The 25,183-nt window shown below is 46.1% G+C and overlaps 2 protein-coding genes and 1 long non-coding RNA gene across 9 annotated transcripts; 1 reads left to right on the top strand and 2 right to left on the bottom strand.

Moving 5' to 3' along the window:
• Positions 1-290: 290 nt before the first annotated feature.
• On the bottom strand, positions 291-5,327 carry LOC135424129 (uncharacterized). 3 transcript variants are annotated; one of them, XR_010435092.1, is made up of 3 exons: positions 4,086-5,298; positions 3,243-3,368; positions 291-569 (listed from the first exon to the last, which is right to left on the bottom strand). It is a non-coding gene; the product is annotated as an uncharacterized LOC135424129 (long non-coding RNA). The 3 variants fall into 3 exon arrangements; XR_010435091.1 differs by lacking the exon at positions 291-569 and adding an exon at positions 2,831-3,134 and having other exon boundaries at positions 4,086-5,297; XR_010435090.1 differs by lacking the exon at positions 291-569 and having other exon boundaries at positions 3,231-3,368; positions 4,086-5,327.
• On the top strand, positions 5,322-21,733 carry TCTN1 (tectonic family member 1). 5 transcript variants are annotated; one of them, XM_064675012.1, is made up of 15 exons: positions 5,322-5,508; positions 6,979-7,099; positions 8,716-8,846; positions 9,591-9,757; positions 10,144-10,231; positions 11,043-11,152; positions 13,746-13,766; positions 14,182-14,307; positions 14,889-15,014; positions 15,353-15,437; positions 15,770-15,908; positions 16,208-16,364; positions 17,196-17,321; positions 17,641-17,785; positions 21,243-21,733. In XM_064675012.1, exons 1-14 carry the CDS (start codon positions 5,343-5,345, stop codon positions 17,782-17,784), a joined length of 1,707 nt encoding a protein of 568 aa, XP_064531082.1. In that variant the 5' UTR covers positions 5,322-5,342; the 3' UTR covers position 17,785; positions 21,243-21,733. The 5 variants fall into 5 exon arrangements, with proteins under 5 accessions (XP_064531082.1, XP_064531083.1, XP_064531081.1 ...); XM_064675013.1 differs by lacking the exon at positions 21,243-21,733 and adding an exon at positions 19,454-19,643; XM_064675011.1 differs by lacking the exon at positions 21,243-21,733 and adding an exon at positions 18,562-19,021.
• Positions 19,023-24,563, bottom strand: HVCN1 (hydrogen voltage gated channel 1). The gene is made up of 6 exons (XM_064675023.1): positions 24,462-24,563; positions 22,835-23,061; positions 22,290-22,394; positions 21,730-21,961; positions 19,636-19,748; positions 19,023-19,374 (listed from the first exon to the last, which is right to left on the bottom strand). The coding sequence occupies exons 2-6, from the start codon at positions 23,027-23,029 to the stop codon at positions 19,309-19,311; spliced, it is 711 nt and encodes a 236-aa protein (XP_064531093.1). The 5' UTR covers positions 23,030-23,061; positions 24,462-24,563; the 3' UTR covers positions 19,023-19,308.
• Positions 24,564-25,183: the final 620 nt, after the last annotated feature.

The raw sequence follows: 25,183 nt of genomic DNA, 5'->3' as shown, positions 1-25,183 counted from the left end.
AGCTAAACTCAAGCTCTCCATGCCTCATCCCAGTTCCCAGAGCTGGATGGGATGCTTTCCATGCCTCTTTGCCCACCAGCCCTGACTCACAGGGCTGAGAAACTTGGTGTGAGCTCAGGGCTGACAAACACACTTGGCAGAGCAGAACTCCATGTTTCAGTGAGGGCTCCAGAGCCAAGGCACACCGTGAGCAGTTCACACTCCTCCATCCTTGGAAATCCTTGGAAAACCTTGAAAATCCTTGGAACGGGCTCTGCAGGGAAGTGGTGGAGTCATCATTCTGTGAAGTGTTCAAAAAACAAGGAGATGTGGCACTTTGTGATATGGTTTAGTGGCTATGGGGTATTCAGCTGAAGGTTGGACTTGATCTTGGAGGTCTTTTCCAACCTTAGTGATTCCATCATTCTATGATTCTATCCCAGGCCAGCCACCCAGGTCTGTCCAGACAGCCAGAAGACCTCATAATTTACATGATAATTAGTAACCTTTGCTGAACTCTTTCACACTCCTGCACACTGTACCCGTATGAGAAACTGCTCCTGGTTTTCATTCAGAGGATCACTGGGCTCCTGTGACACAAAACCCAACTCTTTTTAATAAAACAGTTCAGAACTGGTTTTCCCCCCTGCTCAGTGTCAGTGTGGATAGTTCTCCCTGTAAATCCCTCCCAGCCCATGCCCTGCTGCCTCATGCCGGTGTTTTTCTTGTACCCTGAGGGTCCATGTTCTGCCAAGTGATATTTGTTTAAAATTCCCCAGCGCACAAATTTGGCACAAAAACTGGAGCAAAGGGCATCCCCCTGGTTACTGCAGCTGGGTGGAATCTTCCCACCTCAAAGTCCAAGATCTATTTACATCAGCCCATTTAAGCTGCAAAAGCAAAATGAACTCTTCCTGCCAGGCTTGCTCAGACCAACAAATGCACAAAGCAGAAGTGCTGCACAATATAATCAACTGTTGGAGGCACAAGCAGGTTTTCAGCTGGTTTTAAAACTGATTCACTTGGAGCTGACGTCAATCCTCCCTCCCAAGTATCTTAGTCCTGAGATTGGAGCATGATAAATATTACCTGTAATGCCATCTGCCCTACAGACAGCCCGGGCTCCTCACTATTTATTTAAGGGCTAATGTTGTGCTAGACCGGAACACAGTTTATTTCAGCCTGGTTTGGCTTTGTTTTGACTCTAATTCCAAATGCCTGTCCACTTGAACTCTTAGAGTGATCTGTCATACGGCAAAACCAACATCAGCCTTGGAAGGATGAAGTTCAAGACAGCACAGCTGCATTAAACACAAAACTCATGTGAGAAGGACAATACCAGACTTCCCACGTGGAAAAGTCAAGAGAAGATGCAGAGTCAGAAGATCACCAGCTAGAATTCCAGAATGGTTTGGGTTGGAAGGGACCTTAAAGATCATCTTGTTCCTCCCCCTGCCATCGGCAGGGACACCTTCCACTATTCCAAGTTGCTCCAAGCCCCATCCAACCTGGCCTTGGACACTCCCAGGGATGGGGCAGCCACAGCTTCTCTGGGCAGCCTGTCCCAGGGCCTCTCCACCCTCACAGCCAAGAATTCCTTCCCAGTATCCCACCTAACCCTGCCCTCTGGCAGTGGGAAGCCATTCCCCCTTGTCCTGTCACTCCATGCCACATCCAAAGTCCCTCTCCAGCTCTCTTGGAGCCCCTTTAGAACTGAAAGGGGCTTGAAGGTCTCCCAAATCCCAGCTGTCCAAAATCCTGGAGAGCTGATTTATTTTCTGTACCAGTTTCTCAATTCCTTTAGAACCTCACCCAAGTCACCCTATAAAATACAAAATATTGTAGTTTATTGGTGACTCTGACTTTTGGTCAGTGCTAAAATTGTTATGAATGGCATTCAGCTGAGAAGATATATTTAGATCAAGTAATGCACATCCAAAACTGTTTCCTCTTAGGATTTTCTCCTCATTTTAAAAGTCTAAGATAACAGGAATTATACCACTTCCTAGAGAAGCTCTTTTATTATATAAACTCTGCACTTTTTATCACTAAAAACTTCCTAACAAGTCTGAACACCTCATCCATCATAATTTATGAGACTGTGGTTAATAAGCTGATTCTACTCAGAGTTTAAATGTCCAAAAATAAAATTAAAACATTTAATCAAATGATACATGTCCATGGGCAGGACAGGTATTGGTGCACTGTTCTGAAAACTCTAGTGCCCTCTGTTCTGAGGAACAGCAATCATTTTAGCTGTATAAAAGTAATTAAGTTATTTAAATCTCAAGTAATTTAAAAGGAAAGGGCTGTGGTGAAAGTTCTATGGCTAAAAACCAAAGTTTACTGTGAATTATTACAATAAGCTTGGATGAGAGAAACTGAAATATAAGTAGTGCTTTTTGCTTAGTCTTAGCATTTCATCAGACATCTGTGTTAGTTTTATTTGTGTTTATAATCAGTTACTTCCCCTGGATTTACTTGATGGGACTCAATCCTGCCATGTTTGCATTGGAAATGCCACGCTGTAATGCTTAAATGCACATCAAAATCTTGCAGCTTAAATTATAATTAAAATAGTAATACAGCAAATCCCTTAAGATGCTTTTTAATAGACAGCACCCTGCTGCATCTTCAAACTTCTTGAATCTTCATTTTCTAGGACCTCCCACACGAGGATCACAGTGCCCTCTTTAATTATTAATTAACTCATGTTGACAGGATAAATTAAAATCTCTGTGATGGAGAACAAGCCTTATTTATTGATGTCCTGATCTTGTCCTACACACTTGGAGTTGCTCTTTGGAACCTGTTCCAGAAATCCAACATAAAGGTGGGTTTTGTGGGTTTTTCTTAGACATGGGTTTTTATTTGGCTTTTCCTCTCTTCATGACAAAGGTGGGGGGTTGTATTTTATTTAACTTCCTTTCTGCAGGGGCTTTGCATTCTGCTTGTGAGAGGCATTCTGGAGAGGCTTCATGGCCCTATTGAACAATCACATCCTACAGCTGAGGAATTCAGAGTCGCTCACTTGAACACCAATAAAGAGGGAGCTGAAGTGACACAGCAGCTTGTTTGACCTATTCTTCTCTTACAGCAAATACTGGAGATGGGTTTTTAGGTGAACTGTTGCTCTGAGTGAAGCCCTAACACTTCTGAGAAAAGAAAAAAGGTCATGAGTAAAACAGATTAATTCCATCCTACTTTGCTATTGAACAGTCGCCCAGTTCTATTTCAATGGTAGATGCAGGAAGAATTAATACCTCTTTATTCATCCAGCTCCTGCCCACATTCATCCAGGGTGCAATCTGTGCTTTCACATTCCAGCAAGGCTTGCTTTTCATCTTGGAGTCTGGTCCCTTGTGCACCATCAGCTTTGCCAAGTAATTCTGGATGCAAAAAGTATGTATTAAATTCTATTTTCCCTGGTGCATTGTCAACAGCCCTTTTTTAACCGATTTTAAATGCATCAGAAACGTGTAAACTAACAAGTTTTAATATTAATTATCTCATGGCACTGCAGGGGAACAAGAAGACAGAATATAACCAATGGTGATAAATAAACCAAGCACCACTTTCCCTCCAAGCCTCTAATCTAAAATCCAAGTTTCCAACTTTGCAGGACTTGTAGGATTGCTTTTCTTTTTGTTTCCCTGCTCTGGGACAGTGCAAGAGATGGATTTTTAAAGATCCCCAGGATTTCCTCAAATACAGGGCTATATTCCCTTGGATGGCTGCAGCCAGTCCTGACACAGCCTCAGTGAGAAGAAAAAAAAGAGTCCTATCATGCCATTTTTACATTTTCCTTTCAAAATGGAAGTGTTTTGAAGTCACTGTTGGTCTTTAAGCCTGAAAAAAACAACAAACCCAACACTTGTAACATCATTTTGACCACCTGGCTGAAAGGAAGGGCACGGATGCTTCCAATGGAATCCAAAAAACCTCAGGAACAGCAAAAAAACAAAGAGACTGAACACACCAGTTCTTTATCCCCAAAAGGAAAGGTGAACACAGAAACTTTGGAACAAGGAATGCAGGCTGGAGACCCAGTGAGGTTATTTTGGGATGGAAGGCACACACAGCTCCGAGGTACAGCGGATTCTCACCTTCATGTGACCATGTCCTTGGAGCACTGAGGTGTTTCCATGGGAAGGAGGACTCCAGGACTTTGCCACGTGACATGGAGCTGCTTCAAATCCACTTTAGCAGCGCTTGGAGAACATCAGAGCACCCTGGTGGCCTCACACGGAGTGAACAGTCAGTGCTCTTGTGTAACATCGCACCCCTGGGGGTAAGTGGACAGCGCAAAGGAGGGACATTATTTCCATTTCCAATGGATGAAACTGGAATATTAGAGCTTTTAGAGCTCAGCCATCAACTCAGCACAAAATCATGTCCCCAGGTGCCACATTCACACGTTTTTGAACACCTCCAGGGATGGTGACTCCACCATTTCCCTGGACAGCCTGTTCTGATGCTGGACAACCCTTTCCATGAAGAAATATTTCCTAATATCTAATCTAAACCTCCTGCCAGGGAGTTGTAGAGAGTGACAAACTTTCCCTTCAGGTAATGCAGAACATAAACTTGATGAAGTTTCATTTTAAAAATTAATTTCCTTGTTGAACTGAAGCCTGGATGTTACATCTGTAAGGTAACCCTGATCACTAGTCACTCTCTAGCCTAGTCTTCCAATTTACTATAAAAATAGAATAATTTAGAATCATTAGAATCATTAACCATCTAGGTTAAAAAAAGACCTCAAAGTTACCTGCATATATGGCAAAATTTCTAACCAGCTTAATGAATGAATATACACTGAGCATGAAGGACCCAGGGCATTTTCAGAAGGAGAAACTTTAAAACTTCAAAAATTAGTTTAAGGAAAGATTACTAAAAACACAGTTACAAAAACCCGTGAAATATAGAATTTTTCTCTCACAAGGCACCATTCCGCACACTTTTTTTTTTTTTCGTTTTGCTTGTGGCCTTCCAGCAGCTTTTCTCCCCAGACCTCCTTCGCGGTTCACTACACCAGAAACCTTTTCTGTGGTACTGAGGGGGCAGCACCCGATCAACGCCGGTCTGGACTGTTCCTGAGGGCGCTGGGTGGCACAAGCGGCTGCCTGACACCACCGCGGCGGCCATACCCAGCCAAAGCCCAGCGTGCGGCCTCTCCCCGCGCTGAGGGGCGATGGGGGAGCCCGGAGGACCCTGACAGACCCTGAGAGACCCTGAAGTTCCCCCCGCCACCACCCCGGCCGCCATCTCAGCCGGGGCGCGGCCCTTCCCCTCCGCCCCGCCAAGTCTCGCGAGAGACGGGGTCGCCCTGCCCCTGGCAACCGTTGCTAAGGGCGGCCGCCATGGCGGCGCCCGGGAGAGCAGCCATTGCCGTCCACACCCTTCTCTTCATCCTCCTCCTCCTACTCCCGCCGCCGCTCCGGGCAGCGGAGCCGAGCGAGGAGCCCGCAGACACTCGCGGTGCCGCCCAGGCGCGGGCCCACTGCGCGCCGGCCCCGATCACGGACGGTGGGTCCATGCGGGGGCTACGGCCCTTCCCGGGCGAGGGGAGCCCCGCGCGCGGCCTCCTGTCGCCACTGGGCCCTTGGTGCCTCTTTCCCTCCCCTTGCAGCCGCCCCGGGACTGGGAAAACTGCCCGGCTTCTCCCTGAGCATCTCTGGGGGTTGCTTCAGCAAGATGTGTCCGTCACATATCTGACCGTCACCCAGCCCCGTGTGTGCCCGCGGGTGTAGGGCAGGGTCTCCTGCCCCTCCAGCCCCTGCTCTGAGCCCTCCCCCGCTCCCCGCGCAGGGTCTGACCCCGCAGAGGCTCCCCTGGATCTCCTTGGAGAGCTCCACGTGCCCACTTTGCCCCCAGATTCCTCATTCAGCCCCAGTGCTGCGGATACATTGTCATACCAATATGTAAATAAATCGTTGTTACTGTGCTCTCAGAAGGTGTTTCCCGCTGTCTTATTGGCTACATTTTAATTTAACTTCTTATTTCCATCAGTTCAGATTTCTATGGATTAGTTGCCAAATGAAACCTGTCCCAGTGCTCCCTCCTTAGGGAAAAGAGACTTAAATTCCTAATCTGGGAGACATAACCTTGCAATCTAATAGTTCATGTTTAAAATGCTCTTGTTCATGGGGTGAACTAAGGATTCCAGGGGTAAACTCAGCCAACAGAACAGGGAGAACTTCAGAGATTCCAGGAAATACCTGGATACTGTTCAGGTGGTCAGAGAACACTTAGGAAGCCGTAGAGAAACAGACAACAGTCCAACAGAAATAAAAGAATTAATTATGAAAATACCCTTTGAATGTCTTGCCTATAAAACACTGAGCTTAATTTTCCTCATTCTGTGCTGTTCTTTCGTCAAGATTTATTATAGAACAACTCTCAAAACAGTTCAGTAGAGTTATATCTGTTCTTCACATTTATAAACTTGAAAACCTAAGACTGTTCTAAGTTACCAGACATTTTATGGGGCCAGTTTACAGAATTATTAACAATTCCTCTCTTTGTGATTACAATATTTCACAGCAGCTAAAGACAGAGAGAAAAAAACAGTTTCAAAGAAGTCAACTCTTGTTATGTTGGCACATCAGGGAAGTGTTTTACTGCTCAATGCTTATAAACATCTCACTCTTTCGAAATGTTTTATATTTCTTCCCAGTAAATCAAAATTAACACCTTCTTGTTTGTATCTCTTTTTTTTTTTTGACATCTGCAGGGCTGAGTATATTTTCATGCCTTCAAAATTCCTGTTAGGTTGGGTTTTTTATTTCTCACTGTCAGATTTTAGTGTCTCAGTTTGTCCATGTGTCCCAAATAGATTTTTTCTAAGGATGGCTTTTAAAAATGCCTTCAAAAAAGAGCAAGTGAGTTTGGATTTGCCCGTTGTCCGAACCAAGTGGAGGTGAAGAGTGAGGGTGTTTGGGGACAGGCTGGGAGGTGTGAAATCCCAGCCCCACTTCTGATTTCATCTCTCTGCAGTTGCCAGGCTGTGTGTGTGTGACCTGCTGGTGGCACAGTGTGATGTCAACTGCTGCTGTGACCCCGATTGCAGCCCCGAGGAGTTCAGCCTCTTCACTGCCTGTTCAGTCCCTGTGGTCACGTGAGTGGATAAATAACACTAAAACACAAAATCAGGGCTCTGCCCTCTCCTCTCACCAGTTCCCAGCCCCTCCTGCTGCCATCCTAACTCCACTTTCTCCAGATCTTCCTGCCCTGGGCCTGGAAACCTTTGGCCCCAATACTTAAACAAGCTCCCTTATTTTAAAATCATTAAATGACAAGTGTAGACATATTTCTTTCAAATTATTTGAGAGATCTCTTCACTAACTTGCAGCAGTTGCTAAATATATGGTTGCATTTCACAATTTCCCAAGTGCATGCATCCTGAATGCTGCAGGTTCTCATTCCCCTCCTAAAAATTTCCAATGACCTTCAACTACAAGGTGCTGCCATAAAATAGCACATAGTTATTGGTACTAGAACCATTCTCTGGATGCAATCAATGCTCTTTGTGTATAAACACCCATTTCTCTTTCCCTTATTCCTTCTTTCCTCCTCTGCTCCTGTCTGTGGACGCTCAGGTGGTGATGCTTTTTTAGAGGGGAAAATGATGTATCTTTAGACTTCCATTAATATAATGAAGTGTCTGGAAGTTAAGGAAAATGGTACCATCTGACCACCTCAGCTAAAAACTTGATCAATTCAGAGCTTTTTGAAGTAGTGTGAGCATTGTTCTGGTCTTAATTTTAAAGTCACCATCCCAACCTGCTGCCTCCCTGCCAGTCTGTCACTTCAACACCACTAAAATTTAACATTATACCAAAAAATTAGAGCCAATAGTTGTTTCTTTGCTGTTTAGTTGCTCTAAAAACCCCTTCATCTCATTTCTTCCTCTCAAAAAGGAGTTCAGAAAGCTCACTTCAAAATCCTAATGGGAAAAAAAAAGATCTCTTGGTGAACTCTGAGAACAATAAGTGCAGCTTTTCAGCCCACCTTCTGTATAAATTATGCCAATCTGAGCACTGGGGTTTATTCTTGGTGCTTTGAAATTTGAATTAGCAATCATGCCAGACTGTGGTTTCTTATTGTTCTTGCACACAATGACTCCTGCCACCCATTTAGAGATATTTATATATCAGAAAGGTCTAATCAACACCTTCCTGAGTGACACTTTAATTGCCTGGAGTGACTGTTCTCTCTTTGTCAACTAGAAATGCCTAAAATGAAGTTGTGTTTCTTTCCCCAAATTCTTTTTGTGTGAAATGTTCCTTTTGCTTGAAAATCCAGGGGATTTTTAATGTCTGCAAGTATTGTGCATCTCATTATTTACATCTGGGTTTATATATATTTGTATATTTATTTAATTTGGCTGATCCCAAGGAAGAGGGTGCCTCAACCATCTGGATCCCATCCCATTTGTCATTTTAGCTCCAATATTATCCCTGGCAGGTTCTTCCCTGTTTCTTACCTTCCTTCATGCTGCTGCTCACAGTTTTCTCTGCTAAATACCACATGTGGAAAAATTCTGTGTTATTTATTACTAAGCACAGAGTATAAAACAACAGGAGCCTTCTAAGGCTGCACAATTATACAAATTGTATTAAAACAGTAATCTTATGCTTTTTTTGTGATGCTGCTTCAGTACGTGGAAAGAACTTTAAAATCTGGTCAACACTAACTTCTAGTGGATCATTCATTTATTATTCTTGCTTGCAGAGGTGACAGCCACCTGTGCAGGCAGAAAGCTGCTGTATATTCTCTTGATGTTGGAGCAGACCCACCAGAAAGGATATTTCAATTAATTGACCAAGTCAACCCCAGTATTTTCTGCATTCATGCTACAAACTGTAAGTAGAGTTGTTGCCACTATTACACTATTACACAATAACATTGTGATGTTATTTTTGTAAGCTCTTTAGATACCAGAAAGAGACTAAATTTAAAACTGTTTCTATTTTATTAAACCTCTCAGAAAACTGGTGATTCTGCCTGCTCACAGTCCTTGTGTTGTGATCCTTTCACTTGTGAAACCACGGACTTAAAACATCTCATACTTTTAACTCGTCTCTGTTGGAAAAAAACCCATACAGTTTTGGGTGCCTTTTTAAAAAAAAAAATAATTTATCATCTCCTATAAATCAAATTTAAAATTGTCTCATGGAAAAGTGACTTCCCAATCCGATCCAAATCTGTGGTACAAATCCTTTATGCCCAAGTTTGAAGTGACTTGCAGGGCAGTTAAAAGTGATCAGCACTATGTCCTCTTAATTTAATTATGACTGTGCAGTAATCACCTGAATATTTAGCATGGAGACTGCAGACACTAATTGACATGTGTGGTTTGGAAATTCTGCTGTTAGAAACCAGGATTTTGAAAGCCAGGGACTTTCCTTATGATAAAATTTGTGCTTTCATTCATCTGGGCGAGATGAATTAAGATCCTGTTTAGGTTTTCTCTTAAAGATTAAACTGCATTGGTATTTTTCTATCACAGAGTTTTTAACCACTCCAGAAGGAGAAATGGTTACTAAATACTGTTTCTGTGTCCTTTATATCCTAAAAGCTATCTCATTTTTTAAATGTTTGGGCAGATAAACAAGCACTTTACCTCAGGTCCCCTGAAATGCCAACTCCAGAAAATTTTGATGATTTGCTTAATGAGTTTGGGAGTGCTGCTTTCAGTGCTGAGCCTGAGAGCTGGAATATGGACACAGATGCTCCAGACCCTCCTGATGCAAATGAAACTCAGAGATATGAGGTAAATAATTATCTGATTCAATAAGTATTAGATTGTTCCATAAAAGAACAAGTCAGCATTGTTTGCACCTGCTTTTAAATAGTACAGTTCTTCTGGAAGAGACAGAATTTATATTGGTCTTTAAATATGGACATGTAAAAAGCAGAAGTGTAGTGTTTTGTGTTAACTGAGAAAGAGAACTAGATTTTTAAGGACTTTGAAATTTAAGTAGCTTTCTTTTGCTGTAGCAGTAGCTTAAAAACTGATGCACAAAATAGTATAAATTATTGACAGATACAGTGGAAATAAGCACTTCTTCTATTCATATTTATTGTTAATGAAAATGCTGTAAAACTCTGATGGGCTGAAACACACCTGTGTCCCTGAATCTGTGTTTTTTTTGGCAGTATGGGGTTCCTATACAGACAGAGGATGCATTTCTGAGACTGCCAAGTCCTGTTGTCTCCTCCTGGTGCTCTGATGCCAATCCTGCAGGTTGGAAAACACATTTGAATTCCATTTTATTTTCTTAAGAGGATCCTTCTCTGGCTTGAGATTCATCAGGCAGAAAGGTGGCACACCCCTCAATGTAAATCCAGATAAAATGAGCAAATTATTTGAAAATAGCTTCTGTTTCTCTGTGGTTTTTAGACATAGAATGGAAGTTGCTTTGCATCTCTGTTGAACATTCAAAGTAAACTCCAGAGCATCTTGTTGATGGGCTGTTTGTCCACCAATAAAACACCCTATTTGGCCTAATTGGTTTAATCAAACAGCACAAGGGTGACCCCATGAGGGAAGAGGGTATTGCAGCCTTTGCCAGCTGTCCCTTTGTACACTGAGGTCCCTTTCTCAAGTCCCACTTGCAGGCTGGAGCTCTACATTTTAACCTTTCACACAGTTTCCTCAAAATCTGCAGAGGCAGGAAAAGAAAAAAAAACCCACGAGCAAACCCACACCTGCATTTCCCAAACCCCACTGGCAGCAGGGTCTCACAACAGTCCTGGTGCTGACTGGAGGAGAGCTGAGGTCTCTTGTGAAACAAAAAGCCTTATGGGATCTCAAAAATGAAGGAATAAATCTTTTTCTAGCTTTTATGAAGCTTCAACTGCTTGTTAAGAAGGAATATTTTATCTCATACCATTTTGTGAGAATATAAGAAAGTATCATTCTTTGTATCCTTATCTACAGTAGAGATGACATTTACTTTTACTTTTGCTTGTACTTAAGATTCTTATAATGTTATTTATTTCTGCTTTTCATAATTACTCTTTAATTTCCTTCAATACTTGGACCTTTTTTTTAGGGTTTTTAGTAAACCAGGCCACAAAATGCATCAGATCAGTAAGTGTGGAAAAATGTGAAAGCATTCAAGCACTTAATATGCTGTTCTACATCAACTCCAGCATTTTGGCAGTAAGTATGATTTGAAACAGTTGTACAGCTGCCTGTTGATATTACAGATCTTTTTGAATCTGCAGAATTAAGTAATGTCTATTTACTAAAGGATATGGTGTTTTATTTTGGTTTTTAAATTGTGGGTTGGGAAAAAACCATCTCCCTATACAACAGGCTTTTATACAGAAAGCCTTTGGGAATGTTTTTACTTCAAGCTTTGGTAACAGAATAATTTTCTGTTCTCTGCTTAGCCAAATATAAATAACATAGTCAAAGATGAAATACAAAATAATAGTTTTGAAGAGACAAGCTCTCTGAACCAGTGCTTGCTGCACTTTCATGCTTTTGTGCAGGTTCAGGCTTTTCCAAGAAGCCTGTTACCAGAGTGCATAATTCCAAGAAATCTGAGTTTTAAAGAGCTGGTAAAACTAAGGTTTAATCCTCTGCATCTGTCCCTTTCCCCCAAGCCTCACTTTTGATGGCACACTATACTAAACCTCCCTTATGCTCCTCAAAGAACATGACTTTTACCCCACTGACAGCAAATTTGTTTGGATCTGCCAACTACCACATCCAGTCTGTGGTTATTTTTCAAAGCTAAGCCTGCTTTTTCCTCCCTTTTTGGCCTGGAGGATGATATCTCATGTATAAATAAATCCCCTTTGAGGATATTCAGGAAGACAAAGAAATCACTCCTGTAAAATTGAACCCCAAACCCATCATACCTTGACCCGATGGCTCCTTCCAGAAGCTGAAACTCTTCAAGAAACAGCATCCTCTCCACCATTAAGGTGTTTTTAATCTATGTGATTATTTAAATTGATTTAATTAGCAGCGAGTGACTGCTTAAAGACCCCTTCCAGTCTCCTTACAGATTCCAAAGGTGCCAACAGGAAAGGAAAGCCACTTTCACAGGTGGGATCATTCTCCTGCTCATTAAGAACCTTGTTGGAATCAGGCAGGGATTGCTCACAGATGTTGGCTTTTGATCAGCCTGCTGGGGAAGAAGTGGAAAAAACTGCCTCAGAAGGGCTTTGAGTGTTTCCATGTCCTCCCAAAATTAGAGTTCTCCTTGGCTGCAGGACCAGGAGAGAACAAGGATGGCCAGGCCAGGCTCCAGCAGTGGAGTGCTTTGGAATTTGAAGATGAATTCCCCTTCCTCAGTGGAACAGTGAGGAATAACAGCCATATGCTGCTTGCCAAGACAGCTCAGGAGAGGTCAGTGGGTGTCAGGAAGGATCAGATGCAGGAACTGGACAAGGCTGAATAAATGCTGGAGTCGCTCTGTAGGGAGATCCCCTTCCCAAATGGAGCTGAGGGTGGGATGTGACATCAGAAGATGGTACTGGGGACAGTGTGGCCACAGGGCAGAGCAGGAGCCCTGCCAGTGCCAGCAGGTGGAGCTGCTGGCCAAAGAAACGGCAAACCAGTAAGCCAGGGAGCCTTACTGGGAGCACTGGGACAGCAGGGCGTTCAGAAAGTCCCGTCCTCACTGCCGGGAGGGACAGTTGGAGTGGGAGGAATGTCTTGGTAATTGTTGCAGTTAATCTGTTTAACCAGTTTATCTCTACCCTGGCCTGTCCAGCAGATCCCAGTGGGGGGTGGTTCTTGGAATCCTCTACCAAGATGCTTCCCACCACAGTCAGTGGGTACTTGGAGCTGCCAAAGCAAAGAGCTGCTCCTGCCCTTTCTCTCCTCCCTTCCAGGTGGGAAGCAGAGTCAGTGGGAGGCACAGGGAGGCTGTGCCAGCGACCTACAGAGCCATGATCCATCACCCCAGTCATGGATAAACACAATTCCAGGAATGGTGTTCATTCCCTCTTCCCTAGTCAGGAATAGTGATGCCCTGAAGGACAAATCTAATCTTTACAAGCACCTTTATTCACAGAGCTGGTTCTGATGGTTGAGCTGTACCCTGGGATGATAAATATGGGACAGACTCTGCCTGCATCACCTCCAGAGCTCCAGCTCTTGGGAATGTGTTCCTGGATGAGTCACTGCTCTCTGTATCCCATCAGAATTCTGCACAATTGCTTCATGGTCAGAGTCCAACTTTTGGTCCTGTCCCAAAGATGTGACTCAAACACTCATTGGAAAATCAGAAAAGTGAAATTTGATGAAGTGGTGCTTTATGAGGGTATTTTTCAGACCTGACTGATGACCTTGGTCCAATACTTCTGCTTTTCCATGAAATATTGGTGGAAATTTTCGTGCTGTATAACAAAAAGGAGACTTGCTTCTCATTTTTTGGTGTAAAGAGCATGCAACTATGGAATTCTCACCATCAGAACAGGACAACAAAAGCTCTTCATTTCTTTGGGAAGCACAGCCTGGCCAACTTCCTAAACTGGAGGTCTGTGAATAGTTCCAGGACTCAGAGGAAGGAGGGGATTGGATTATAAGATTTTTCCCACTGGCCACAGAGAACAACAGTTCTTTTCCTACCTCTGGATACTGTGGAGTGTATCCAATCACTTCCACAGTGTGACAGTTATTGTAATGAGGGAGTTAAATAGGTAAAAGAGTTAAGCCTTACCTGCTTTGATTAACTGCTACTGTGATAGGTCTTATCTTCGCTGTTGTTTTAATTTGTCCTTTTATTCTTCCCTAGGTGCCCAAATCAAGTCAGATGGTAAGTACCCTTCTAAATTAGCTGGGAGAGCTGGGGGCAAAATTCTTAGTTATAGTCATTGGAAGTTTTTCACTGACTTGATCAGAACAGGGACTTAATCCTTAATATTTACAGTAAAAAAAAATATAATTTGCCATCAGTAATGGTACTCAGCAACAGCAAGATAATATGCTGCCTGCAAACATTCAAGCCTGATATATTCCCCTCATATAAAACTTTCTCTTTTTAAGTAAATCTCTTTATTTACTTAAAAATAGACCCTTTGGTTGACCTTCTGCAGTATGTGTAACACAGTAATTGTTCAGAGAATTACTGACTGTGGGACAGAACCAGGAAGGGTCACGAATACAATAACACAGAAAGAGCCAAAATTAATTATACCCACCTTCAGAACTGACCTGAGTTTGTTTTCCAGGTTAATATTTCTGTCCAGTCCATAGTTGTCCAGTCCCTGGATGGAATGAGGACTCTACTGAAGGGTGCTGATGTCCTGAGGCTCCCCATGATTTTGGATGAACTGTGCTTAAATATAGTCCTTGGGGTAGGTCTGACAGCCCTTGTTGGTGTTTGATGGGAGGAATCTCTGCAGCAAATCACTTCTGATGCACAAATTGCAAAGCTGTCAGGAAGGCCTTGAAGTTCCCATGGATTGTGACATCCCCAAAGCAAATGTCACAGGAGAGACACCGAGTTTGGGATAAAAGAGAGTGTTTTGCAACAAAATAATAACTATATGCAACATTTCAAGGAGAAATCCTTGAAAGGTTGAAATCCTTGTCTGTCATTACTGTGTGTATATGACAAAACAGACAATAACATGAGTGTAGAATCTGCTTTATGCTTGGTAGAAGATGATTTCAGGCACACTGATGGCACAGAGAGAGGAATAGATGTTGCACATCATCTCATTTTTTAATCTTAAGTAGATGAACATTGTGTTTATGCTTAAAGAAGTCAGTTTTGAAGAAGCTCTAGAGGATATAATATATCCCCATTCTGTAGTTCAGAGTTTCTTAAGCAAGGAAGAAATAAAACACTTGAATAATTTTAGCTTCATTTTTTCCCCCCCTAGTTTCTCTTATGCATTTATTCAAATGAACATCTAAAATGTTTAATTTTCAGGTGAGTTATCACATTACCTACACAGACACAGGAGAAATAATAGAAGCAGCTGCTGCTTTTGTCTTGGGGGCAATTACCAAAGAAGCACTTTCAATCCAGCAGAGCTTCCAAATCAGCTTCACTCAGGTAACTGTGGAGATGTCATGGGTGACTTGTTGAGAGACATTTAATTACAAAACTTATTAAACTTGAATCAGAACAATTGTGAGCAGCAAGGTAAAGTATGACTTGCCCTGGATACACAGAGGAGGCAGCATTTCAGAGCTGGGCAGTAAAGGCCTCCAAAGTGTCACATTTACAAGCCCCATCTTGTGGCTCTGTATCCAGAGAAAGCAAAGTCTGACTTACAACCTTACTACTCATCATTCCAGGCAATAAATAATCCTAAAATAACTGAAATATTTCTGTGTTTCCCAGCCCTTTCAGTGCAGGGTAAGATCTAATCCTGTGTGTTTGCATTGCAGGTAGACACAAAGCCAGTTCCTCTCAGTGGCAATCCTGGTTACATTGTTGGGCTGCCTGTGAGAGCAGGATTCTGGCCTCAAGGATATCCTTTCCCTGCTGCATTTCTGTTTGCAGCACTTGTTCTGGTCCATCTTCACAAACCCTTTCTAGCTTGGACATCTGTAAAATATATCTATATAAAAGAGTGGTTTTCTGGCTGTGTTTTAGAAGGGAATGACTCAGTCCTGACTGCAATCTCCTGGGACTGTGCAGTGAGTGGATTTAGACCTTCACTGCACACCCTGGTGCTTCACACTGTGAGAGGAGTCTGGAGCTATTACAGCACTTTCAGATGTATTTTAAGGATATGATTAAGGATTCTTTTTTTGTCCTGAAACACATGAAGTGCTGAATTTCCCTTTAACTGTGTGTTACATCTGGCATCACTCAGAGCACCAACAAACCCAGCCAGCTCTCCATCCTGCAGAGCACATCCACCCAGGACTGCCTGGCAGCACAGGGAGCCAGAGCCCCCGTGTTATTTGGTTATAACATGATCTCAGGCTGTAAGTTACGGTAAGAACTAATCTTTATTTTTAATTTAGTGCTTTTAACCCTCTGACAACCTTTTCCCTCAGGCTCTGTTCAGGTCCTGGCTGTTCCTACAGCTGGAGGAGTGTTGGGAATGGAGTATTTAATTCTAAAAAATGGCATTTAATTAACAATGGTCTTTCTCTTGAAAAGATTGTGGCATTAGCAACTGTAGCCAGAAGGCTTGAACAGAGCATGGGAGCAGGAGAAATGATGCCTGTGCCAACCCAATGGATTTTGCTGTAACTCATCTCTTTTTTTTGTTTTGTTTTGTTTTCTGGAAGAATTACAGCAGCTATGAAATGCCAGCCTTTGGCTCAGACCCTCCTGGATGTACTGAAGGGCCAAAACTTTCCTGAGTATGTGGCCTCATTTGGGAATTCCCAAGCCCAGGATGTGCTTGACTGGGTGCCAATAACTCACCTCCACATCTCAGAACAGGTGAAAAGTCACACCACCCTCCACCTTCACTCTCACTGTCCTCTCTCCTCTGTACCTGTAATGCAGCACCAGCTCAACCTTCCCAGCCTAAAAATGCAGCAACCAGTTAGAAGAAAAAATATGGGAGGAAAAAATTCATAAACAAGCTGGAGGAAATTCCTGGAATATTCACAAATGAGGAGTTTCACTCTGGCTGTAGAAGACAGGGTTTATTTTTAATCAAGCTGCTACCCTCTTATGGCTCAGGACAACATATTGGGTGCAAAATGACTTCTAGCCATAGTTTAGTCCTACTCTTCAGAGGGGATGAAGCATCAGAGGTGAGGTTGAAAGAGTGAAGTAACAGAATCACTGTTTCTCCTCTTGCACCAGGTCAGGGTAAGAGAACAAGAATCCTTTGAAGCACAATAGGAGATGACACTTTGTGTATAGGTGCCTTGAATGCTTTTGCAACCAAAGAGTGAGTAATTTCTGTCACCAGAAACGTGACAGTTCAAGAAGAAATGCCTAAAAATAGTTCAGCTTGTTGGCTTCAAAATTCTGCCCTGGCAGAGTCCAGGATTTTCTGCTGTCCCACCAATATTCCTACTTTGTCCCAGCTGAGCACAATCACCAAGAGCCAAATCCTGCCTGAGGCAGGACAGTCCTGCTGAAATGCAGGTACAGAGTCACTTTTATGGAGAATCTGCAGGGGCAGCAAAGGCTGCAGCACCTCTGCTGCCTCCCCAGAGAGCTTCCTGGGTCACCCTGCCCCTTAATAACAAGAATAATTAATTAATGAAGTGGCTTTTGTGTAAGTCAGACAATGAGAGGATTTCTAACACTTTGCAGAGCTCGTGCCAAATTCCAGTGTCCTTTGGAATAGAAGTGAAGTGGACTAAATATGGATCCCTGGTCAATCCCCAGGCCAGGATAGTGAATGTTACAGCAACACTCACCACCACCACACTGAAGCAGGTATGTAATTAAATTACAGGGTTTAAGATAAAACAAAGGGCTTGTTTTCCTGTGTGCCAGTGACCCAGATAATCTCTTTATCTGAAGGCAACACTTCACTTTTATTCCACCCAACAATTCTCTTCCAGCTCAAACACAGCTGTGGCTGCTTGCCAAAACCCTTCAATAAAAATCCATACATCATTAATGAAAAGAAACATGGGACTGTATATGGAAAAAAAAAATTTACAACTGAGAGGTGAAAACGTAACCCAGACCAAATAAACCAGTCATACAAACAGAAGGCTGAAGCTAATTCCTGTTTGTATTTTCATTGCAGCTTCCCTCAGGAAGGGAAAGGACTATTCCTGTAACAAGTTCTGTTGTTTTCACTGACATTTCCTCACCTGCAGAGCCAGGCTATAAAGCTTGGCCCACCATTAACATCAAGTTACCCTTTGATTTTTTCTACCCATTTGTCTAAGGTAAGCATTCATCAAAAAAACCCCCACATTTCTGCTTTTTCATCCAAGGTTTATCCAGTCACTGTGATGGGCCATGAGTTTCATCTAAATTGTAGATAAACTGGGCTAAAATCGGCTGAGAGAGAAGGGGTGAGACCTTGTGAGGGTTCTCAGAAGGGTTAAAAAAACCACATTAAGTAGAAAGTTCCAAATTATAACTCACTGAGAGGAAAAAGGGTCCAGATATGAACTTGCTGGTCAGCACATGTGCAGCCACCAGCCTTCCAGCACATCAGATCCGTTCCCAGCTCCCTGCCTGTGGGGGCAGGAGGGGAAGGGACCCAGCACAGCTCCAAAGGAAACCAGGCTTCATTATCCCATAACAGCAGAGTTAAATTGCTAATTAAAGCAATCATGTGCTATTAGATAAGGCCTCTGCTTTATCTACCCCCATACATGAATAAGCCACATATTTCTGGCTATTTCCCCACCACCACTAATTAATTACCTTTCTTTAAAAATCTGAACAGTTCAGTTATGCTTTGAGCAAAGCTCAGTGGCCCTTCCAGCTGAGTCTGCCTTAAATCCATTGGAGACACCTTTCAGAATTCCCACTCATCGAATCTGACTCTCCAACTATCAAATAGTGTCTCCACGGGGACCTTCCAGTACCTGCAAATGCTCATGTTTGCTTGAACACCAACCTGGTCCTTTAGGATTTGCTTTTTAATGGCTTTTCTGGAGCCTGACTGTTCCCAGCAGTTCCACTCACCTACATCTGTTCTGACATATTCCAGTTCTTTTAACACCTTGATTTATGAGCTGTGGAAACAAAGAACTTTGTAGCCCAGTGAACTGAAAAGGGAAGAAGGGATGAGAAAAGCAGTATCAGACCTGGGACCTGCTGGTGGAACAAGGCTCTGTCTGACGTGGGGTGGCACATGTTTGTCTCTATTTTGGGGCTGATTTGATTGTCAAGGGAAGGAGCGGCCTGTTGGTGGTTTTGAAACAAATGTTATATAAATAACAAAGTGGCACAAGCAGCAACAGAAATGAGGAAACTACCAACAATATGAGAAGAATGGTTGGCAAAGAGATGTATATTGATGATGAACGGTCAGCTGGTGGAGGAGAAATTCTCTTTTCAAGCCTGAGTTCTTATCATTTCTACTGCAAGTTCTACAAGATGTTGCAAACAAAGAATGTTATCACAGAAAAAATGAAATTATTTTAAATAAGTGGTACTTCTATGGGTGTGTAGCTTGTAAAGATGTGTCTTTATTAAATTATTTTGCAATTTTGACTGTACAACTGTACAAGAAAGGGGAAAAAAATTGTTGTTTACAGGGACTGCGTGTAATTAATTTTCCAGTAAAACTCTTTTTGCAATCTCAAGGTCTGATCAAAGTGTGGTCAAATAGAAAATGTTTATAGACAACACAATGCAAGAGGAAGTAAAGAGACAGAAAAACCTTTCAGGTCAAACTGGTGGATTCCAACACTGCACTCTCCAGGCAGAATTCCCACCTTGGAAAACTGGCCTCCTACTTTGGCTGGCTGAGGAGTCCGTGCTGCTTTAAGATGTTGTTCAGCCTCTCGATTTCTTGCTCCTGTAGGAGACAAAAAGTCAAATCATTAATATCCTTAAAATAGCTCCCCAGATTCCCACAGATCTTCCCACTGCTGCAGGAAAGCAGGACAACCTGGCTAAAGGAAGTAGGACAGAGAGAAACATCACTTGTTGGAGGAGGAGCAGCTCAGGGAACTTGGGTAGGGCACCCCACACTTTCCAGTGAGGAAACCATTCCAACAGTGCCAGCCTTGCACAAGGATCCCAGGCAGGTAAACTCAAATTAAAAGTGGCTTTTTACCTTCTCTACACAGCTGTGTTCCAGTTGTTCCAGCCTTGTTGCAAGTTTCAGGTTGGCTTGTTTTAACTTGGACACTTGTTGTTCCGAGCGGGTCTTCACCGATAAAATTATTCCTGTGGAACAATTCCCAGGGGATTTGCTTTACATTGTAAAACAGCCACGAGCAGAATTAACAGGACACAGGGTCTGTCCTCAAGGAGTTAAACGTGTTCCTCTCCAGTTTAGGTTCTGTCATCTTCCAACCACCCTTCCCAAGTGCTTTTCTTAATGAGGAGGGTTTTAAATCAGCCACCCGAGGGATTCGGATAGGGATACTCTGCTGGGAAGAGGCAGAGCTGAATTAATCACTCAGACTGTCACTCAAATCCTGAATTTGAATGTACTCCCTTGGCAGAGCCTGGGGGGATGGAGCTGGAAGCTTTGTTGTGTTTTAGCAGGTTTTAGGTGTAGTCAGGACCTGCTCTGACAGCAGGGCACAGCCTGGGGCTCGTGCCCTGGAGCTGATTGCTGTGGCCTGGGGGAACAGGACATGGAACATCCCAATGGATCAGGACACGGCTTTACCCAGTGGAACAGGACATGGCACATCCTCAGATCCACCAGGTTTTGGCTTCACCTTGCCCAGCTGCACTAAGGACACGCCATGTCTCACCACGGCAGAGGTGTCACTTCTCTACAAGCACCATTAGGTGATGACATGTGAACTCAGCCCCCACACTAAAGGCTTTTTCTTGTCATCCTTTTCTGAGGGGGAAAAAAATAAATCAGCCTGGTGGGAGCACGAAGAACATCCTGTTCCTCCTCCCCGACACGGCTCCTCCGGAACAACGCACAGGAGGCACCGGGGGGTGTCTGGTTCTCGTGCTCCAGGCAGCAGGTTTGGGGTTTTGGGGTTCATTGCTCAGGGGACAAAGCATTATTTGCATTGGTAACATCGACCAGTCCCCAGCTGGTGTAACCCAGTCCCTGCCAGGGGCACTGAACCGTGCCAGGCACAGACACGGCGCCCGAGCCTGGGGCACGTCCCCTTTGTTCCCTCTGTTCCTCCAGCAAGTGCAAAAAGCTGGTGGGGAAACCAGGAGCAGCCAAGGATAAAGGGATTTTCTTGTAACAGCAACCCTGTTTTCTGCTGTAAGAGCCCGTGGCTCCCAGGGCTGCAGGCAAATCCAGTTTCTCTCTGACTTTCACTCTGAACTGAGAGAAGCCACAAGCTGCTCTCACATCCTCCCTCCCTCCAGCTGCTGCCGACCAGGCACGTTCTCCCCATCCAAAGGGCAGTGAGGGCTGAAAACAGACACAGCCCCAGCCATCCCCTCCTCTGATCCCTCTGTGCCAAATACAGAGCACTCACCAAACCTGAGCTGGAGGCACAGGACAGCAGTTGGGCTGAGGTTTCATGCAGGAATTAGAGATAATCTCATTGCTACACTTTTTGGAATCCCAAAATTCCTTCCCCAAGAAGGAAGAAAGTGTTTCCAGCTATACTCTGAATTAACATCTATTTGCAACAATTTATGATTTCCACAGCAAAGTCACTTAAGTCTGATTTCTATTTTTTTTTCTTTTCTATTTCTCTTTTTATGGTAAAACCTTTGAATCCAAGCAAGAAAGATCTAAGGTGAGACAAGGACATTTCCTGCAGCATCCCTGGAGGGGATGGAGGAGTAGCAGCAGAACAGAGCATTAAATCCTACTCTGCTGTAGAAGCAGATGCAGGAAGACAGGGGCTCCCCTGTTAAAACACTGCCAGAAGGATCCTACAGTGGAAACTTAGGATGTGAGCCATCCTTCTCCAGGATGGACAGCCAGAGTGTGTGGCAGGCAGTGGTGCTGGGAAACTGGTCCAGGAGGTGTGAAGAGGAATAAATTATGAAGTTTTTTAGGGGGAATGTCTATCCCTGCTCCAAAGAAATTGCAGCCTGACTCTGGCCACACTCCAGCAAGGAAAACCACAGGGGTGGAACTCCGAGTTCACCGGGAGAGCAGGACCAGGGGTCTCACAGATGGATGTGAGGAGAGAACAAAGACACGAGCCCAGGTAATTCAGGGGAGGTGACAAATCCAGCCCCTGGCCCAGGACACCCCCTCACCCACCGTTGATGATCCGGGCCACCCTCCAGAGCCGCAGCAGGATCAGGAGCCCCACGGCCTCGAACTCGTGCTCCCGGAAGATGAGGACGACGTCGAGCACGAAGGACACGACCACGACCACCCCGTCCAGCACCTCGAACTTGTGGTGGAAGAACTCGCGGCGATACACGAACACCTTGAACCCCACCTCGACCAGGAAGATGGTTAAAATGGACAGGGAGAGGTAGTGGAAAACCTGGGAAAAGGCAGCACAAGCTGAAGGTAGGAAGTGGGAAACCCCCCTGTGTGCACACGAGCAGGGCAGGATGGAAAACCACTGCTCGAGGGCACGGCTGGTTGGGCTCTACAGGGAGAAGGGCTGGGGACTTTTCTTCTGCTCTAAAGGACAGAGTGCCAGGTCAGCCCCACACACCCCTGTGAGCCCCTCCTTTGTTTGCTGGGACCATCAGGTCGGCAGGGCTGGAGCTCCAGGTCCTGCCTTGCCCAGCCTCCCTCCAGGGGAGGCTCTGAGCCACCAAAGGGAGGGAAATCACTGTTCATGGTGACATTTCCCCACACTTTACCTTTGGGGTTATGTTATATTTGTCCGGATGGATGATTTTCAAGTCCATGAGCAATTCCCCAAGAACCAACAAGGCATCCAGGATCACCAGCCAGACAACCCCAATCTGTCAGAGAAGAACCAACATGAATCCCCTCCCAGCACAGACCACAAGAGGAGCCACTGTGGCCCTTACAGCTGAACACACCCCAACACCCACAGCCCTGATTCAGCTGGTTGGGTTTCATGGAGCTTTCCATTGCTCCCACTCCCCCTGGATGGTGGGTTATTCCTGCAAAGTCCCACTCCCATGAAACCACCTGGCTCCCCATAAACCCAACCACCTCCCAGCCCTTGATGTGGGGAGCTCAAGACAGGGGGAGCACGTGCTGGTGCCACAGTGACCCGGAGGCACCGGGGCCTGTCCCTGCTCAGGAAACACCTGCACCCACGGGAGCAGCTCAGCTCAGCTCCCACAGCACAGCTCAGCCAGGGGCTCACGAGCTCAGCCTCGCTTCCTGAGCTCCATCCCACACCCGCCCTTGGCCTGGGCTTGTTCTGCCTCACCTGAAACTTGTGGGAGCTGAAGAGCTTTTTCATCATGTCCTGGAAGGAGATGTGTCTCCTGGCAGGCTCCACCTTGATCTCCGAGTCCTGCTGCTTGTCCCCATTGTCCTCCTCCTCCTCCCATTTCTGGTAGTCGTTGCTCCACTGCACGGGGTCATCGCCCACCACCGTGAAGTGCTTCAGGTACCTGGACATGGCTCTGGGTCAAGCTGGCATCACCCTGCCAACTGAGGGACAAGAGCAGAGCATCACCTCCCCGCTCAGGGTGGACCAAAGATACCAAATCTCCCGGTTTCACCCCAGGGAGGGGACAGGACCGTGACTGGCCCAGCTGACGGGAAGTTGCTAAACGCTGGGACCGCAGGTTTTGCATCACCTCCCCCGGCACCACGAGGAGCCCCCACCGCCCTCCCCAGCCCTGTTTGTGCCCCATCTGCTGCTCCACAACGAGGAACTTCCTCACGAGTTTTTTCCAAACTTCTCCAAGCAAAGCATCGATTACAGGAGCAAAAAAGCACCAGCCCTTAGCTGGCACCTTGTGATGCAGGTGGAGGCAGCTGCCCTTGTGTTTCTGTTGGACACTGATCCACAGAGGCTGTTGGTCAGAAGCCAAGGGGAAAAACAGCCATGGTTTCCCTTCTTTAACATCAGGGACCCCTGTTACTTCACCCTTTGCAGGTAAATGAAACAGGTGATCCCCACGTTTCAGCCTGGCCGGTGGGTGACACTGACCTCCCCATCTCCTCTCCCTGCATCCTCCAGAGCCGACCTCACCCTTGGGCATCCCAGTTTCAGCCCATCCCTGTGGACACCCTGTGAGGGGCAAGACCACCCAACTCCTAATCATTAAGGCCACACTCCAGCAATGAAAACCACACGGATGAAACACCGAGTTCGCTGGGAGTGCAAGACCCAGGGGTCTCACAGATGGGCTGAAGGGCTACAGGAGAGGCTCCTGCGTTCCCATCGCAGCCCCCCCAGCTCTCCTTCCTCTTTGGACAGCCCGGCGAGACTGTGTGGCCCACAAACCCTCCGAGATGCGCTCCCGCCGCCAGCACAACCCCCATCCCCACCCCGCTCCCGTCCTTTCCCGGAGCCGCCCGGGGGGCTCAGCACAACCTCCCCCGGCCCAGCCCGTGCTCCGGGGCTGCTCGCCCTGCCCTCGGCTCCCGCTGGGCTCCGCTCCCAGCGGCGGTGGTGCCGGAGGGCGGGTGGGCTGCGGCCACCCCGTCACCTGCCGTGAGGACGGAGATGGTCCCTCGGTGCCGCCACAGGGGCAGCACCTTCGTTCTCCGTCCCCGGGCACCGAGCGGAGCCCCGCGGGGAGCGGCCCTGGGCATCGCCCCCCGGCCCTGGGCATCGCCCCCCGGCCCCGTGCGGGGCGGCCGCGGGGCCTGGAGCCGCCGCCGGCGGGTGGAGCGTCCCGGACCCCGGCGCTCCCCGACCTCCCCCATCCCCAGCCTGGCGGAGCGGGACGGAGCCCTGGGGCGGGGCGGGACCCCGGGGGAAGGACGTGGTGGCCCCCGCTGCAACCCCCCACCCCCGGCCGGCACCCACCGCGCCGAGCCCCAGGGACGCCCCGGCCGCCCCCGCTACCCCCGGCCCCGTTCCCCTCGGTCCCCGGTACCGTCCGTGCTCGTCCCGGCTGTGTCTGAGCCGCCGCCGCCGCGGGGCCTCCGCGAACCGGCCCCGCCTCCCCCGGACAGGGGCGGCCCCGGCCCGGCCCCGCCGCCTCCTCCCACCGCGCCCGGAGGGCCTCCAGCGAGTCCCCCCATCCATCCCCGGGTCCCCCGTCCATCCTCAGGGTCCCCTCATCCATCCCTAGGGTCCCCCCCATCCATCCCCGGCGGTCCCGTCCGACATTTCCTCTTTCCGTAGCTTTTCTTTTTTCCCCCGCTCGGGAGCTGCCGGAACAGGAGACGCCGCCGGATGGAGTTTAAACTTTTTTTTTTTCCACTGTTTTTAAACTTTTTTTTTTTTTTTCCCTGCCCGACACAGCGAGCAAAGCTCCAGGACGGTGGGAAGTTAAATCCTGAGTCTCTGCCGAGCTCAGAGCGTGGCTGCTGAGCAGGGACACAGATCAGTCTCACAAAGTTGGTGGAGGTCCAGGGATTATAGGAATATAAAACCCAGGAATCAGGCCTGGTTTAATCTGCCTCCATTTATAGGCTCCTGTTTGGTCAGGGGCCTCTTCATGTTTAGGGTTCCCCTCTGGCTTCCAAAAACAAGCTGTTTTGGAAATGTCCTGAAAAAACCATCAGCTGTGAAAAGCACCAGGAACCCACCTCTGAGGCATCTCTGCTACAACAAATCATAAATATTTCTGATTTTCTCCAAGTAATAAAAAGT

This window comes from Pseudopipra pipra, chromosome 18 (assembly GCF_036250125.1).
Source record: "Pseudopipra pipra isolate bDixPip1 chromosome 18, bDixPip1.hap1, whole genome shotgun sequence".
NCBI lineage: Eukaryota > Metazoa > Chordata > Aves > Passeriformes > Pipridae > Pseudopipra > Pseudopipra pipra.
This window is presented reverse-complemented; position numbering and strand designations above follow the sequence as displayed.

Coding starts and splice junctions, on each gene's coding strand:
- TCTN1 (XM_064675012.1), top strand. CDS start 5,343: ATGGCGGCGCCCGGGAGAGCAGCCATTGCCGTCCACACCCTTCTCTTC. Junction 15,909..16,207: donor ATCTCAGGCTGTAAGTTACG/GTAAGAACTAAT, acceptor GTTTTCTGGAAG/AATTACAGCAGCTATGAAAT. Junction 17,322..17,640: donor CCACCACCACACTGAAGCAG/GTATGTAATTAA, acceptor TTTTCATTGCAG/CTTCCCTCAGGAAGGGAAAG.
- HVCN1 (XM_064675023.1), bottom strand. CDS start 23,029: ATGTCCAGGTACCTGAAGCACTTCACGGTGGTGGGCGATGACCCCGTG. Junction 19,749..21,729: donor GGTGGCCCGGATCATCAACG/GTGGGTGAGGGG, acceptor ATTGTTCCACAG/GAATAATTTTATCGGTGAAG. Junction 19,375..19,635: donor AACACAGCTGTGTAGAGAAG/GTAAAAAGCCAC, acceptor TGTCTCCTACAG/GAGCAAGAAATCGAGAGGCT.